The following is a 17,268-nucleotide window of genomic DNA, read 5'->3' as shown; positions in this document are numbered from 1 at the left end:
CCACTGTATGTACTCACAGCCCTCGTTAATCATCCCTCTCCATTCACCTGCAATGCATTCATTTTCTGGCAGTGGCGATATTGAGTTAATCAAATATGATGTGCTTTATTGGCCTAGTGACACCAGATATGAATGTAGCTTAGGAGCTTAGCTCTTCAGTCAGACACCTGTCCGAGTTTTGTAGGCTTGCATCAAAAGATTGTTTCATTCTTAGCGGTGCATGGTGCTTGTGATTGAACAAACATAGACAAAGTTTCTGTGGTCTGATACCCGTCACAATATACTGTTTCACACTGAATACTGCACTCAAAGAAGCATTTTTAAAGCATATTGCTATTTGCTTTGAATTATAATTCACTTCTCAGTGCCACTCTCACTTTTTGAAAAATGATATTTTTTTGTTTTACTTTTGGAGTTTTAGCTTTGGTTTATCCAAAAATGAGCTAAAATCTGAACTTCCAAACCTGTTTGAATTTTTATTCTGTGTAACATTAAATAAGAATGTCTCAGTTTTTTTTTCTTTTTGTGATCAGTGGAGTCCAATTATGTTTTAGACCCCATCATTCTTGACTCTTACAAAAAGTAAGCCTCAAATGCCAGCTATAGTTTAGTTTAGTTTAGTTTATAAAGCACATTTCAAAACCAAAGAAGTTGCAACCAAACTGCTGTACAGAGGTATTAAAAATAAAATAAAAAAATATTAAACAGAATTAACACACTGGATCCAAACCCAGGTATAAAGAGTTGCAGTAATCCAACTTTGAGGTAATAAAAGCATGAATAATGATTTCAAGATCTTTCTTAGAGTGCATCATCTTGATTTTGGCAACAGATCAGAACATTTGAGGATAAAGAATCAAAATGGATTAACTATGTCAGAGGTCCTATCTGGTGAGATAGCAATTATATAAGTTAACAATTTCAGTTTTGTCATTATTTAACTGTAGGAAATTCATGTCCATCCAACTTTTTATGTTACACAGAACCATTATTATTTTTTGATAGTAAAGTAGAGCTGAGTGTCATTGGCATAAAAATGGTAAGATAAATTGTGTCTCTGTATAATATGACCAAGTGGAAGCATATATGATGCAAACAAAAGAGGACCGAGGATGGAGCCCCAGGGTACACCGTGATGTATTGGGGCATGGGAAGAAAAACAATTCCCTACTTTGACAGGAAATGTTCTCCCTTTGAGAAAAGAGGCAAACCATTTCAGCACAGAACCTCAAAGCCTAGCAACATTTTCTAGTCTGTGTAAAAGAAAAATGTGATCTACAGTGTCAAATGCTGCACTTAAATCAAGCAGAACTAAAATATAGCCATAACCTGCATCCATAGTGAGTAAGATGTCATTTAAATCTTCAACAAAGCTGATTCAGTACTATGTAGCTCCCTGAAAATAGACTGAAACTTGTCAAAAATATTAAAAGCACTCAGGTATGAAGATATCAGATGGTAAACAACTTTTTCCAGAACTTTGGAAATGAAAGAGATGGGTCTATATAACTAAAATGTACATTGGATTGGTTTCTTCTTTTAATTATAAAAAATAAAAAATATGAACGGTATTATAATGTTATCCTAAAACTAAAATTAAAATAATGGGAAAACCCCTTAAGATAACATGTATAAGAAAAAAAAGCATCTTAAGCACACAGAATAACATAAGTGGTCTTTGAACGATTAATTGCCGCTTTGAATGTTCACGTAATTAAGGCATCCAGAATTGTAATCATGATTAGAAATTAGATTAATTGTGCAGCTCTAGAATGACATGAGTCTGAGTGAATGAAGTCAGTTTTCAAATCAAAGGAGTAAGTTAGTTGATTGTTTAGACTAGGCATGGGCCGATTATCGGTCTCAAGGTATACCGCGATTTGAAAATTTCACGGTTTCAAAACCACTAATATTTTCCATTATACCGTTCCTGTAGTATGCGCCGTTTTTCATTTCTCCTCAATGACTGAAGAAGTAGGATTCCCTCCGGCTATGTGCTGTGTAGAGCGTAACAATGACCCCTCCTCCTCCTGTTGTTGTGAGCAAGCGGTCAGTCACATGTGTGTCGGATGGCCGAACTTAATGCCCGGGTACACTTCACATTCAGCGTTCCGTACCATCTCGCGCACAGCCGCATCTGCACAGCTTTCAAAAGTATATACTAAACCGCAGACGAGCTTGGACGGATGAGCTCACATGCTCAGTACTATTGGGTGCGCGGCTGTGCGTGAACCGTCTTGATGACAAAAAAAAACGTAATGCCATAGGTGCGCGGATGGCCGAAATATATTTTGGCCTTTGCACGATCGGCAACTGGCAATTTTTTGCCTTATTGCAACTCTCTGTTCTGAAAATCCTCAATATTGATTTGGGGGTTTAAATGAAGCTGACTGTCTTCTGAAAAGTTTACGTGGTATAATTTCACAAAGCTTGTCAGAACATTCTGTTTTTGCTTCAAATTGGATTATTATTAAATCAAATTATGTGTATGATTATTATTATATAACTAAATTTTATGAAAGATATAAATGATATGATATGAATTATATAACTAAAATTAAATAACTGTAATTACAGATTTAGGGTAAATTAAGATGTCAGTTGGATTATTATTATTATTATTTTTACCCAGTCATTTAAAAATAACATATTTCAGAGCTGTAACAACAATACTGTGATACCGTGAGACCTTGATATTTTTGCTTTTGAACAATCGCACATGCACTTTACTGTATTATACTACAACTGTTTTTGTTCAACACAATGAAATATGGTGTAATGACGGATGGCAGTTCACATTGTGTTGAGACATAGTGACACAGATGGGTGGCTGTCACTCTAATAAATGCTATTTCAAATGTGGATTTGAATTGTTAATCCTAAAAAGACTGTTGTATCACATTTGATAGGCACATTTTTAAGACTTCTAAATTATGATCAAAACTGTGCTTAAAAAAACTGTTAACACAATGTTTATGCTATGATAGTGTATTGTTGATAGTTTATACTTTTTAGCAAGTAAAATGCCTTTTAGTATTATTTTAAAATTGTCATGTGGTATGCATATCTTTTTGCTATAAAATATATATAATAAATAAATCTTTACTGAAAAATAAATGTTATATTGTTAGCAATATTTCAAGAAGAACACTTAGAACTACTACATTAAAGAAATTGAGGTGTTCTTTTGTTAGGCGTAGATAATTTTCTAGAAAAATCATGTTAAAAAGTCAGTGTCAAATATGATGCATCAAGCATTTGTGAAAAAATTGAGTTTACAGGTATTTGTATATCTCTCAGTCATAACTTGATTGCATTGCATTATGTTTTGCCCCCACCATAAAATTATTTAATTAATTAAATAAATAGTTATATTTGCTCAGTTTGGGCCTTTTGTATAGAATGGTTTTATTTCCTCCTGGAGTATGAGCTTCATATTCTCCCATATCATACTTTAAGAACTATTAAAGCTTTAAAATATGATAAAAGTATTAAATATGATTTTTCATTCATTCATTAATTTTTTTTTTTAAATAAATATACATTTCAGACTATTATGTGTTTCCGGCTTTACAGGGCCATTCAATTTTATAAAGAGAATAGGCTAAAACAAATGAAAGAAACCAAAAAATAAATAAATTATTAGTTCTGGTGGACATCTCTTTGCAGAGATGTCAGCATCACTCTGCTCAAAGTATTACAACTACACTAAGTAGCAAGCTGTCAGAATGTAGTCCCAAGTTATGACATTATAAATAAACCCTAGTAACTGTTTCATCCTCTCTGTCTGTCTCTGTCACTCACTCAATCTCAGGATATGCCCCTGTCACCGGGATGTGCCACCCTGTCCGCAGCTGCACCCTCAATCATGAAGACGGCTTCTCTTCTGCCTTTGTTGTAGCCCATGAGACAGGACATGTGTAGGTTTTTAAATGTGACCAGGTGCTTTTCATCCTTTTCAGATTGATGTTAACTTTTGTAAAGTGATTAATGTCAGTTATTAATTCTCATTTTTATTCTAAAAATGTTTTGATACTGATTTTACAAACCACAAGGAATGCATGTTTTCAGATGAATTCCCATAGCTAATGTCCTTTATGCTCTTAAGGTGAGTGCTCTATGCAGAGTAATACAAAAATGTCAATGTCTCATACAAGTGATCTTACCTTTTGAGGATATTATTTAATAGAGAAAGATGTCGGGATACTAGATGATACTTTTTTCTTACTATCCTCCTTGATATATAGTCTCTTTCATTGTTTAAAACACTAGGTTACTTACGTAACCCCAGTTCTCTGATAACAAAAGTGAGGTATCTCACTATGGGAATGACTGACCGACTGAAGAAGCACTAACTACACCATGTCTGTCAGACTGACAGACCAATTGCTGAAGCGATCAGAGTGTCCCACCTCACTGATAAATATAACCCACTGCAGCCCGCTGTTTTACACGCGGTCATAGCAATCATTCTCCACACAACTTATTCACCATAGAGTGTAGAAGGGTGGTGAGGTTAGATACCTAACTTCTGTTATCAGAGAACCAGAGTTACGCAAGTTACCTAACATTCTCTTTCTAACATCCATTCAGTACTGTGGGATATAGACCTCTCTTGTATTGTAGATAATGCTGCATGAACAAACGCAACATAGGATGGTGATAAACAAGTGATCATGGCTTTAATGCTTGAGCAAACATCATGCACTTCATAATATAATACGGTGAACACAAGTACAATGTGTTTACTGAATTCTAAAATATGTAAGTTTGCTCTGAATGAGGTGCATTACATAGCAGGCACCGCTACCACACTGCACACTGAATGAGCTAGAGATTACTCCATCACATCCAATCTATAATATCTCACAAATGTGTGAAGTGATGCCCAGCTCGCTACAGCACAAATGTTCTGAATAGAAACTCCCCTGAACATAACCCAGGATGTGGCCATTCCTTGTGTGGAGTGGGCGCAAAGTCGAGGTGGTAATTTTTTGTCCTTGTGACACATAATCACATCTACCACCCAGCGAGAAAGCCGCTGACATGAATTAGGACTCCCTCGTTTATTGTCAGCCCAAGAGATGAAGATTACTCCTTCATCGTGTGCATCGGGCATAAACAGTGTAACCACTCTTCCTCTGGTGAAGAAAAATGTGGTGGAAAAAACACTAACAATTCCACACATCTATTGGCATCCTTGCCAAATTTGCCCATTGGCCTTTAACCATCATGGCCTTCTAACAATCCCCATACACTACACTGGTGTGTGGTGGGCGTTCTGGTGCAATATGGCTGCTGTCGCATCATTCAGGTGGATGCTACACATTGATGGTGGTTGATGAGATTACCCCCTTCTAGGTAAAGTGCTTTGAGTGCCCAGAAAAGTGCTATATAAATGTAAGGAATTATTATTATTATTATTATATTTGCTCCTGTTGTATCCCTGACTTTGGGAACAAATGCCGGTTTAGTTCTTAGTAGAGCCTGACCGACATGGGTTTTTGGGGGTCGATTATGATTTTGGGGAGTAAAGAAAGACTGATACCGATATGTCGGCTGATATTCTCTATGTGTAGGCTATATTATAGTACAGTATAGTCAAAAGTTTCCAAACTCATATGTACTCTCCTGTTTTTTATTTATTCATCAAAAATAAGACAAATTCCATGAAATTCCGTGTAATACAGTAAATTCCATTTTTATGACTGGATTCCGCAATTCCGTCCATGTTTTCTGCTTTGTGGAAATCATAGGGCCCTACTAATGTATCAAACGAATATGATAAGCTCATTGTGAGAGTAAATGACAAGTAAATGTTTATTTACTTATCTTTGAGTCTCACCAACTCTATCTATTGGACTGCAGAAAGATAATAACTTTTCAATTTGCTACGTTACTGACTGTACTGACAAACTATTCTGACATTGTGTCTGCTCCGCAACAGGACATGACAAACCGACTTTTGAAAATGATTTGAACTTTGTGTCAGTACATCATAAATAGAACAGGCATCAGTTTACTGCATCCAGTGTAGACAACATCACTGATTATAATGAATTATATTCGACAAGCGGTGCAGTGCGACAATATACAATAGAATTACATTGTATTTTGTAGTGCCGCACGATGTGATGAGACTGATATGATAAGCAAGAGTTCTGGGCCATGGCACGGTTGGTATAAACACCAGCATTGACTGAGTAGCCACAATCAGCTACGGTGGCCGTAACACAGGTTTTACACGCCACAGACGAGTGCCCTGATGCTCAGATCAGCTCTCGTCTCTTATGTCACTGAATCTGCTGTTAAAAATGAGCCATCCATTCATCATATCATCATAAAAAAATTAGAATCATCCTAATGTGGCGATTTATATAGGTGTGGATGGGTGGAGGGAGGATAATTTGAAGCAGCGGACTCGGGTAAAGTTTGAGCTCATCAGTGCATCTCTAAACTACACTGACCTGGGTCACCAGTAGCAAACAATGGAGCATGCTCTGCTGGACAAACTAAGTAATTACACCATTCAGAAGCATTTAATCTTTGTCATATGTTCTGTAAAAAAAAAAAAAAATCATATTGGCAGCATATCAGCTGCATATTCGCTGGTACTGATATATCAGCGACAGGCTCATATCATCCGATAATATATGCTAAACGACATATCTGTCAGGCTCTAGTTCTTAGTGTAACTCTTGATCCATCCAATGCAAACTGCATACAGGACAGATGTAATGAAAAAGCGTGTAATTCACTTACGCACTTTGCTGCAGTGAGAATGATCAACAAAGCAGTCTTTAATGAAAGACGCCGCAAATCAGTACCCTCCAATGATTCAAAAGGAAAGTGAAAGTGACATACAGCCAAGTATGGTGACCCATACTCAGAATTCCTACTCTGCTTTTAACCCATCCAAAGTGCACACACACAGAGCAGTGAACACACACACACACACTGTGAACACACACCCGGAGCAGTGGGCAGCCATTTATGCTGCGGCGTCCGGGGAGCAGTTGGGGGTTCGGTGCCTTGCTCAAGGGCACCTAAGTCATAGTATTGAATAGAGAACTGTACATGCACTCCCCCCACCTACAATTCCTGCCGGCCCGAGACTCAAACTCACAACCTTTCGATTGCGAGTCCGACTCTCTAACCATTAGGCAACGACTTCCCTAAAGGAGGCTGCAAGAGTGCATCCAGAACCATTGTTAAGTCCCAGGATGGGATCAGAGATTAAGTGACCAGATATAGATATTGTCATGGTTCTGCCTTCATGTCCTGATTTTTCTCTAGTCTTGTGGCAGGATCATGACAGGCCCGTGTTTTGTGTACAAGCACATGGCCTTGCCTTTGGGCCATGTGCTTGTGTTGTCTCGTTTCCTTGCCCTGCCCCCCTTGTTACCCTAGTTTTGTCATCATTGATTTACCTGTTCCACCTGTTGTGTTCATTAGGTAGCCTCCCTTTATAACCTTGTGTGTTTCTCTGTCCCTTTGTCGGTTCATTGTTTAATATTGTCAATCTTTGTCTAATATTGTCAATGTGACGAGTGGGGCGGGGCCGAGGGATGTGGGAACACGAGTGAGGCCGGTGGAGTGATTGGGAAATCCGCTTCACCTGCGACCCACCACCAGTCTTGAGTCCCACAGAGGAGATGGAAGGATATAAAACTGGAGCGACGACAGTGAAGGACGAGAGAGGACCAGGCCTGGGCTTTTAGTTGTGTTTTGGTTTTTATTTTGTGCGCATCAGTCGTCCGTGAGGGGCTGGTGCACTGTTTCAAAGTTTCATGTTGATTGTCCGCCGGTTCCCGCCTCCTTCTTCCGGATGATTATTAAGGTTTAACTCATTACAGTGGTGCCGAAGCCCGGGAGAAGGAGGGACGCGCTGCTGAAGATCCCTCGCCGCTGTGGTGAATCCGTGGTGCCACGGAGCTGGCGAGGAGGATGCCGCCAAGGACGCTCGAGGCGGTGGACTGGAGCGAGTTGCCGGGGACGGGCGAGCTCGCTGCCGACCGCTCACGATATGGAGGGACGGCTGCCGTCCGTGAGGGAGCGAAGGAGTCGGCGCCGTTCGCCAGGGGGCCGGAGCCTGCTGCCTCCGTGAAGGAATCCGGAGGAGCAGGGAACGGGGGACTCCTGCCGGCTGCCCAAAACCGGAGGAGCCGTCGCCGTCCACCGGGCGGCGGAGGAGTGTCGTGCCGTCCGCCGAGGACCGTCCAGTGCCACCGCCAGGCACCGCGGAGGAGATCGCCCAGCCGGTGGAGGGCCGAGCAGCAGTGCGTCTGGGAACCGGAATTTTTTTTTTTTTCCCTCTCTCCCCTCTCTCGTCTCTGTCGCTCCTCCTTCCATCTCCATTTCTCTCGCCTCATCTGTCCTACCCCCAGGTTCCCGCAGGTCCCCGTGAGCGGTCCCCCCCGGAGGGAGGGAGGGGGGAGGGTAGAGCGCAGTCTCGAGGGTACCCCCCGGCCTGCGAGGGGCGATGGGGTATGTGACGAGTTGGGCGGGGCCGAGGGATGTGGTAACACGAGTGAGGCCGGTGGAGTGATTGGGAAATCCGCTACACCTGCGACCCACCACCGGTCTTGAGTCCCACAGAGGAGATGGAAGGATATAAAACTGGAGCGACGATAGTGAAGGACGAGAGAGGACCAGGCCTGGGCTTTTAGTTGTGTTTTGGTTTTTATTTGCGCACACCAGTCGTCCGTGAGGGGCTGGTGCGCTGTTTTGTGTTTATTTTGTTATTAAAGTTTCATGTTGATTGTCTGACGGTTCCCGCCTCCTTCTTGCCGAAGATTACAAAGGTTGGAAATCATTACAGTCAAATACTGTCTACATTGCGTGTCAACCTGTGTGAGATCTGTCTGTGAGTAAGTCTATTGAAAGTCTTGTCTAAGTAGTAGTGTGATCCTGTTTTTGTTATAGTGTAGTTTGTCAAGTGTTAGTCTAGTTCATCTCTAGTCAGTCTTGCCCTTGTTTTGCCCCCTCGTGGGTTTTGTTTTCCTGTTTTTGTATAATAAACTGTGTTGCTGTGATATCTGTCTGCATTTGGGTTCATCCTCCACCACCCACATAACAGAATGAACCGACCAACAAGGAACCCAGCAGACAGTATGTCCTCCTTTGTTGAGCACAACTCGAACGACCTTGCACAATGGTGGCAGAGGGCTGTCGACGATGCAAGGAATGGCAAACTGCCAATTCCTCCCCAGGGAGAGCGGTCCCTGAGAGAGTACGCTCGGGTCGCGAACGAGAGGAGATTGTTTCTACCTGAGAGTCTCCTCAACCGCTACCTCATAGCGGGCCTCAACGCTCCTCGACCCCTGGCAGAACGGGAGAGGCTGATCTGCTACTCGTTTGGTGACATGGTGGATAGTTTGTCGCAGAGGGAGTCGCGGGGCTCCACCTTATTATCACCATCACCCAAGCTATCAGTGATCCCGGAGGGTCATGTCCTGGCTGTGGTTACCCAGGGGAATCAGGCTGGCTCCACTTCCACCCCTGAGGCTTCAGTCGTCCCCGAAGGTCTCCGTGGCAAACGAGGGAGACGGATTTCGTGGGACTCTTCGTCGGAGTCATCCTCTGCTGAGTCAGCGCTGTCTGAGACTGCCCGTCCAACGCAAGTCACAGATCCTGCTGAGCTTCACCAACCGGCCACATGTCCGGCTCTGTCTTCCACACGGCGACGTAAGAGGAAGAGGAGGAGAAAGGGAGCCTCTCGCCCTTCATCTCTGCCGGTCCCAGAGCCCGCTACTGCAAGCGCTGTCCTAAGCGCTGTCCCAGAGCCTGCTACTGCAAGCGCTCTCCCAGGTGCTGTCCCAGAGCCCGCTACTGTAAGCGCTGTCCCAGGTGCTGTCCCAGAGCCCGCTATCGTGAGTACCGCAGAGAGAGTCGCGGCCGATTCAGCTGCTGAAGCTGTCTTGCGGGCTGTTTCCGCGCATCAAGAGATGCCTGTCCTCGTCCTCGTACTCTGTCCTGGTTTCCTGCTATTGTCACCCTGAGTCTCCTCTCATGGGTTTTTTTCTGGAAAATTAGAACAAATAGAGCAGCCCTCTGGGGTAGATATTGCAGCTTGGGCGTGCTTGACATCCAAACATGCTATTCAGTGAGGATGTGAATCCTTAGCCAGGATCCATAGACCACATGAACAAATGTGAGGGGGGGGGGCATATTTTCTCCCGAGCGCTCTGTGTTTCTAGCTGCGCCCATAACTCTCTTCACCCTCTTATTAAAGTAAACACTCACTGTGACATGTAGGTTTACCCCCCGGTGCAGTGGTACGCAGAGTTTTATATTTGAATAAACTCCTCTTTCCCTGCATCCAACATTAAATAAATCATATTTAATCTGAAGACAAACTATTTATTCCCAGGAGTTTAAAAAAATAGATTGATGTGGATATTTTTTCACTCAGCACGAGACTAGTCATGGAGTCAACCTCCTTATCTTCTCTTCTGTACTAAAAGTATTGTCAAGGATTTTACCCTCTCAAATGTCTCTGTCTCTATCTGTTTATCTCTTTTTTCAAATGCTGTTATCCAGTTTTCATTGTTTTATTATTTTTAGTAGTGGGCGCAGGACACTATAGTTCATTTATGTAAGTGAGGATAGAGAAATAAAGTAAACTGTGACAAATTATACTCTAAAATTCTTCAAACAGTGGACTACCAGTAAAATTGATACAAATTTGGGACAAAAATTATTCAGACCCAGTCTCGGAATAAAATTGAAGTTCAGGTTTGCATGAACCTGGATGACAGCATGCCCTGGAGACTACAGGCAGTCATTAAGGCGAAGGGATGCCCAACTAAGTATTGATAGTTTTGTAAATATTGTCATACTAACAGCTGTCTGAATAATTTTTGGTGGAATGTAATCCATTACACACCTTTCTATCAAAGTTATGTAACATTATCAAGATGAATATGTTCTGACACAGTTTAACTCCGAGTTCTTGATATATTTTATTACCATCTTGAAACATGACAAAGACTGGTAATCGTTAGGTTACTAACGTAACCCCTGTTCTCTGATAACATGAAGTGAGGTATCTCCCTATGGGACCGACTCAGGCGTGGCCAATCGCGGAAGCACCAATAACACCACGTCTGCCGACCATGGCAGACAAATTGCTGCAGCGATCAGGGAGTCCTGCTCCCTGTACATAAACCGCAGCTACCTGCCATTTCGTCATTCTCGCATATCTCTTCTCCGTGCAGAACAGGCAAGGAGGGCAATGTTTGTGAGATACCTCACTTCATGTTATCAGAGAACCGGGGTTTTGTTAGTAACCTAACGTTCTCTTTCTAACATTCGTTGGGTATCTCACTATGGGATATAGAAAACTCCCGTATTGCCGATATGCTGACGAAGCAGACTAAGAAAGGCTGAGTAATTATCTGAATCATAGCTCCCGACGGAGGTGAAAACAGAATAATATGAGGAATTCGCCCTTTAATAAAATTTCATTATACAACCTGACTACTCACTTGTAGAACTGAATGGGCCAGAGAGGGCTCTGTCACATCCAGTCTATAAAAACGAGCAAATGTGTGCGGAGAAGACCAGCTGGCTGCCACGCAAATATCCTGAATAGAGATGCCTCTAAACAGAGCCCAGGAACTAACCATACCTCTAGTAGAGTGTGCTCGTAGTACTATTGGGGGCTCCAAATTCGAATTATTGTAACATAATACGATAGCCTCCACCACCCAATGGGAAAGGCGTTGACGGGAGATAGGTAAGAATCCTACCTATGTAAGATTCTTCCTCTGTAAGAATCAGCCCACGAGACAAATAGCTGATTGCTCTTACGAAGTGTATGTGTCCTCTGAACGTACATATGCAGAGTACGAACAGGACATAAAGTGTGCAACCTCTCCTCCTCTGGGGATGCAAAGGGTGGTGGATAAAAAGCCAGCAGGTTCACTGATTGAACTGCCCCCGCGTGATCAAACACTTTGGTACGAACGCAGGGTTATTTCTAAAAGTGACTTTTTGAACACCCGGAGCGAACATCATACATGAGGAGTGAACTGATAAAGCATGTAGTTCACTCACCCTTCTTGCTGTAGTGAGAGCGAACAACAGAGCCGTCTTTAGAGCTAGTAGCTTCAAGGCAATTTTGTCAATGGGTTCAAAAGGGGCTTTTGAGAGCGCGTTCAGAACCACGGACAGGTCCCAGGGCGGGACCAGCGGCTTCGATACTGGGTGTAACCGATGTGCACCTCTCATAAACCGACAGATGAGAGGGTGCTGGCCAATAGTACCCGAGTTAATACCCACATGACATGCCAGTAAGCCGACAGATAAACCTTAACCGTAGAAAAGGCTCTGCCCTTATCTAGAAGGTCCTGTAAAAGACCAGCACATCCGAAACTGAACACAAGAAAGAAACAATGTTCCTTTCTGCGCACCAACCCTCAAACACCCTCCATTTGAGATTATATAAAGAGGGCGTTGAGGCAGCCCTCGCGTTCTGAATTGTCTCAATCACTTTTGGAGGTAACCCAGCTGCATCCAGATTTAGCCTCTCACGGGCCAGGCCCAGAGAGCTAGTTTCTGAGGGGAAGGGTGAAATATTTCCCCCCGTGCTTGTGAGAGGAGATCCCTGCACGCTGGTAACGGCCATGGCTGGTCGTAGAGCAGTTGCGCAATCTCCGCCACCCAAAGTCCCCCCGGCCAGTATGGCGCGATCAGAATCATTACATGTTTTCGTTCCCGAACCCTTCGTAGTGTCGGCTCGATCAGGCTCAACGGAGGGAAAGCGTAAAGTAATACGTCTGGCCACTCGTGGGCTAGAGCATCCACACCCAACGGTGCATCGTTGCCCACCAGAGAGTAGAACAGGGGACATTGCGCGTCTTCGCGCGATGCTAAGAGATCTACGGCGGCCTGGCCGAATCTCTGCCACACCATGATCATAACTTGGGGGTGGAGTCTCCACTCCCTGTACAGAGGATTCCCTCTGGACAGTAAGTCTGCTCCCCTGTTCATTATTCCTGGAACATGCGTCCCAGGGGAACCACTGACACTGTTGAGGCCATCAGACCCAGTAGTCGAAGACACATTCGGAAAGAGACTAAACTCTCTCGTTGAAAGAGGGAAAGGCAGTTGAGAAATGTTTTGATGCGCTCTTCTGATAGGAACCCTCGAAACCTCATTGAATTCAACCTGAGACCCAAGTAGACTATTTCCTGTGAAGGAATTAGACACCTTTTCATTTGGTTTATCTTGAAACCTAATCTCTTCAGGTGCGTCACTAGTGTGTGTGTATCGCTCTCTGCTTGATGCGGAGACGGTGCGCAGATGAGCAGATCGTTCAGATATGATGAAACTCTGACTCCTCCGTTCCTTAAAGGGGGGGTGAAATGCTCATTTTCACTCAATCACCTGTTAATCTTGAGTACCTATAGAGTAGTACTGCATCCTTCATATCTCCAAAAAGTCTTTAGTTTTATTATATTTATAAGAGAAAAATAGTCTGTGCCGATTTTTTTCGAAAAAACATGAGTGTCTGGAGGCGTGACGTGTGGGCAGAGCTAAAGAATCACGAGCGCGAGTAGGCTTTTGCTTTGAGAGCGTTTGGAAGTTGTGACATTACCGTGCGTGAGGAAAAAAAAACATCATCCAAAACAAACCATGGCTAACAGTCAGATTCAGCCGTTTATTTATGATCCAGAATCAGATCACAAGGCTGAAACTAAACGAGAGCAGCAGCAGCAATGACTACAGCAGGACGTCTCTATGTGGTATGTATTGAAACTGTATATATTTGCTTAGCGGTTTTGAAAAATGACTAAGTTCCACTTTGTCGTCTTTTTTTTTTCTTTAAAGGTGTACAAGGTTTACTTGATGTGTATACGCGCTGATAGCTAAGTTAACAACACAGAGATATTTGAAGCAGTTTTACTCATTGCCTGCGGTTCCAACACACAATCGTGACCCTTTTTCGTTGGGATTGCATCATCCTTAAGAAATAAACGATATGCAAATCCGGCGTCAAACTGGGCCTTGTTTGTAAAACAAGCATCTTCGAAATGCAGGGAACAAACAAAAACACTTGCACAAATCCGTCGATGCTTTGTAAAAATAAACTCCGTCCACTGGTCCCTTAATGTTTTTTTTTTGGTAATCTGTGCAGGGTTGTCTTGCCCTCGCAACCAAAAACACACTTCTTTTGTGACATTTCGCGATGCTCTCGCTCTGATCAGTGAATGTCTCTGCTCTACGGGAGCGCGCGCTCTTCCGACAGAAGTGCCCTTAGGACCCATATAAGGAAATTCCGCTCCATCTAACGTCACACAGACCCATACTCGAAAAAAACTTTCCGAAACTTGTGACAAACCGGAAGGAGTATTTTTGGAACAAAAATACTCCTTCAAACGTACAACTTAATTTTTGAAACTTTGTCCATGTTTAGCATGGGAATCCAACTCTTTAACAGTATAAAAAACTTAGTATGCATGAAATAGCATTTCACCCTCCCTTTAACGGTGTCAGAGCCACTTCCACACATTTGGTAAATACCCTGGGTGCTAAAGCCATGCCAAAGGGGATTCTCATATACTCGTATGCTGTGCCCTGATAAGCGAACCTTAGATATTTCCTGTGAGCAGGAAAAATATCTATGTGAAAATATGCGTCCTGGAGGTCCACTGAGGTGAACCAATCCCCTTGACGAATACTTTGACACAAAGTTCTGAGCGAAAGCATTTTGAATTTATATTTTCTGAGGTGTTTGTTGAGGACCTGTAAATCTAAAATGGGACGGAGACCTCCCCTTCGTTTGGGAATCACAAAATGATGGGAGTAGAAGCCCATCTGGCTTTCCTCCATTGGAATCATTCTTATCACTCCTTTTCTCATTAAAGAGGATATTTCTAAAAAAATAGATTTCTTGGGCCACTGAAATCACAACTCCATTGAACACAGGAGGTTTTACAGCGAATTGAAGTCTGTATCCTCTGTCTATCGTGGTTAAAACCCAGGGATGAACTGCGCATGCGCGCCAGTTCTCCGCTTGAGCAGCGAGTGAGCCCTTCCCGGCTTCGCTCACTGGCGGTGCTGTGGCACCCTCTAGTGGCGAAGGGGGGAATAACGCTCCATAGAAGGAGTTATATTCGTTATTTTTTGTTTTTCTTTTTTGTGATATCTTTTTATTTTAATCCCGCTCTGTGCCCTCGGCCCTTGGCCTGGATGCAACAGAGAAAACTTTATTTGTGAAGGGATGCTTACACACTTTTGTCTTTCCTCCCTCAGAACCAACCTCGTAAGTGGAGGGAGAGACAATTCTTTGGGGGGCGCCAGGTGAACATGTGCCATTTTCCCGCGAACACTGGACTTTGAACTGCCCACATGAACACTTTGCACATTTAGATTCCTTCTCCGTTTCCCTGCGGGAGGGAGAAAGGAATCGTTTGGAAGGGATGGGACAGAGAAACCCTGAGTGCTGTCTCCAAACCTTCTTGTTGCCAAACTGATGTCTCAGGTCGACCGCCTCTTTTTGTTCCCCTGAGGGGGGGGGGGGCGACCAGTGTTTCGCTGGCGGAGCCAGGACGGGAAGGTTTATAATCCGAATGACCTCCTCTACCTGAAGGCCTGAAATTCGGACGGCTTTGGTGATAAGGACGAGCTGCCGGCTTTCTGGGGATACAGACTTCGAAGAACTTTGCACAGTGGGGACAGCCCTCGGGGTCGGTCAACGCTGCCTGAGCGTGTTAAGCACCCAAGCAGGAGATGCAGAGACCCTGTAAATCTTTCGCAGAAATCCACATTCCGCATGCACACGGATGAGGAGGACGGCCCTGTCATCCGGGGCTCTCCGGCTCTTTTGCAGTGGCCATGAAGCCTGCACTCTATTCGTACGGTAAGCCCACCACAACGTGACAGCTAGTATGGAGCTGTGCTGCGACAGAGAGCTCTTTTCCTACTTTTTTTGGTGCGTGGTGAGCACGCCAAAAACTCGAAAAAAATAAGTAGAGAAACTTAAAGTAGAAAACTTGCCTTGATGCGTTAGTTATCTTACTCTTAAGTGTTAGGTCACTCGACAAACGTTAAGAATATATTGCGTTTGGGACGTTACCTTGCGGCTCCGTCAATAAACTGTTTAGCAATAATTCTCCAAATCTGCTGAGGACAGCTTCCGAAATCTTCACGGGGAAGAGAACGTGAATGACGAAATGGCAGGTAGCTGCGGTTTATATACAGGGAGCAGGACTCCCTGATCGCTGCAGCGATTGGTCTGCCATGGTTGGCAGACGTGGTGTTATTGGTGCTTCCGCGATCGGCCACGCCTGAGGCGGTCCCATAGTGAGATACCGAACGAATGTTAGAAAGAGAACCATCATTGCTCTACTGCACCTAAACACCATACTACTTATAGACTTTGATTTAGTTTGGTATTAGAATTGTTAATAATTAGAAATGTTTCTTGAACAGCAAATCAGCATATACGAATGATTTCTTAAAAATCATGTGACAATGAAGACTGGAGTAATGGCTGCTAATTTAGCTCTTAAAATATAGAACATTTGTTTTAAATTCCAATAATATTTTACAAGATTATTCTTTTACTGTATTTGTTATCAAATAATTGTAGCTTTGATGAACAGGATTTCAGTGTGGACGGGGCTACCTACTGCAGTGCTTTAAAAATGATCAAAACTACTAAAAATGTGTCATAGTTTATAAGCCAAAAGATTTAGATTTACATTAAAAATATAACTGTCAATGATTTGTTGTGTCTTGTCTGGTTAGGTCACATTGTCATATTGTAATTTCATATCCAGTTATATAGCTGGGATGCGCCAGAGATGAAGTGAAGTGACATTCGGCCAAGTATGGTGACCCATACTCAGAATTTGTGCTCTGCATTTAACCCATCCAAAGTGCACACACACAGCGCAGTGAACACACACACACACTGTGAGCACACACCCGGAGCAGTGGGACGTATATGAATGCCTTATATAGAATTAACTATGCTAATTGGAGTAGAAAATGTTTCTTCTGGCCATTGCTGCTCTCAAATGTACCTGCTTACCATAATCATGCCTTGTCTGTAGGCTGGGAATGGAGCATGATGGTCAGGGCAACCGCTGCGGTGACGAAACAGCCATGGGAAGTGTCATGGCCCCTCTGGTGCAAGCAGCCTTCCACCGCTACCACTGGTCAATGTGCAGTGGGCAAGAGCTGAAGAGATACATTAAGTGAGTTTACACTTCTGTCTTCTCTTACCTCACTATGTTTTATAAAAAAAAATCTGGA

General features: G+C 43.2%; 1 protein-coding gene across 2 annotated transcripts in view; it reads left to right on the top strand.

The window, feature by feature from the left end:
- adamts3 (ADAM metallopeptidase with thrombospondin type 1 motif, 3) overlaps positions 1 to 17,268 on the top strand; it is a 121,895-nt gene that overhangs the window by 57,499 nt on the left and 47,128 nt on the right. For both annotated transcript variants that reach the window (XM_059550202.1, XM_059550201.1), the window contains exons 8-9: positions 3,815 to 3,920; positions 17,067 to 17,210. In XM_059550202.1, coding sequence (XP_059406185.1) covers positions 3,815 to 3,920; positions 17,067 to 17,210 — 250 coding nt within the window. The remainder of the gene's footprint in view (positions 1 to 3,814; positions 3,921 to 17,066; positions 17,211 to 17,268) is intronic.

The sequence above is a fragment of the Carassius carassius genome, chromosome 5 (genome assembly GCF_963082965.1).
Source record: "Carassius carassius chromosome 5, fCarCar2.1, whole genome shotgun sequence".
NCBI classification, from domain to species: Eukaryota; Metazoa; Chordata; class Actinopteri; order Cypriniformes; family Cyprinidae; genus Carassius; species Carassius carassius.
The sequence above is the reverse complement of the archived record's forward strand: the minus strand, read 5'-3'. Positions and strand labels throughout refer to the sequence as shown.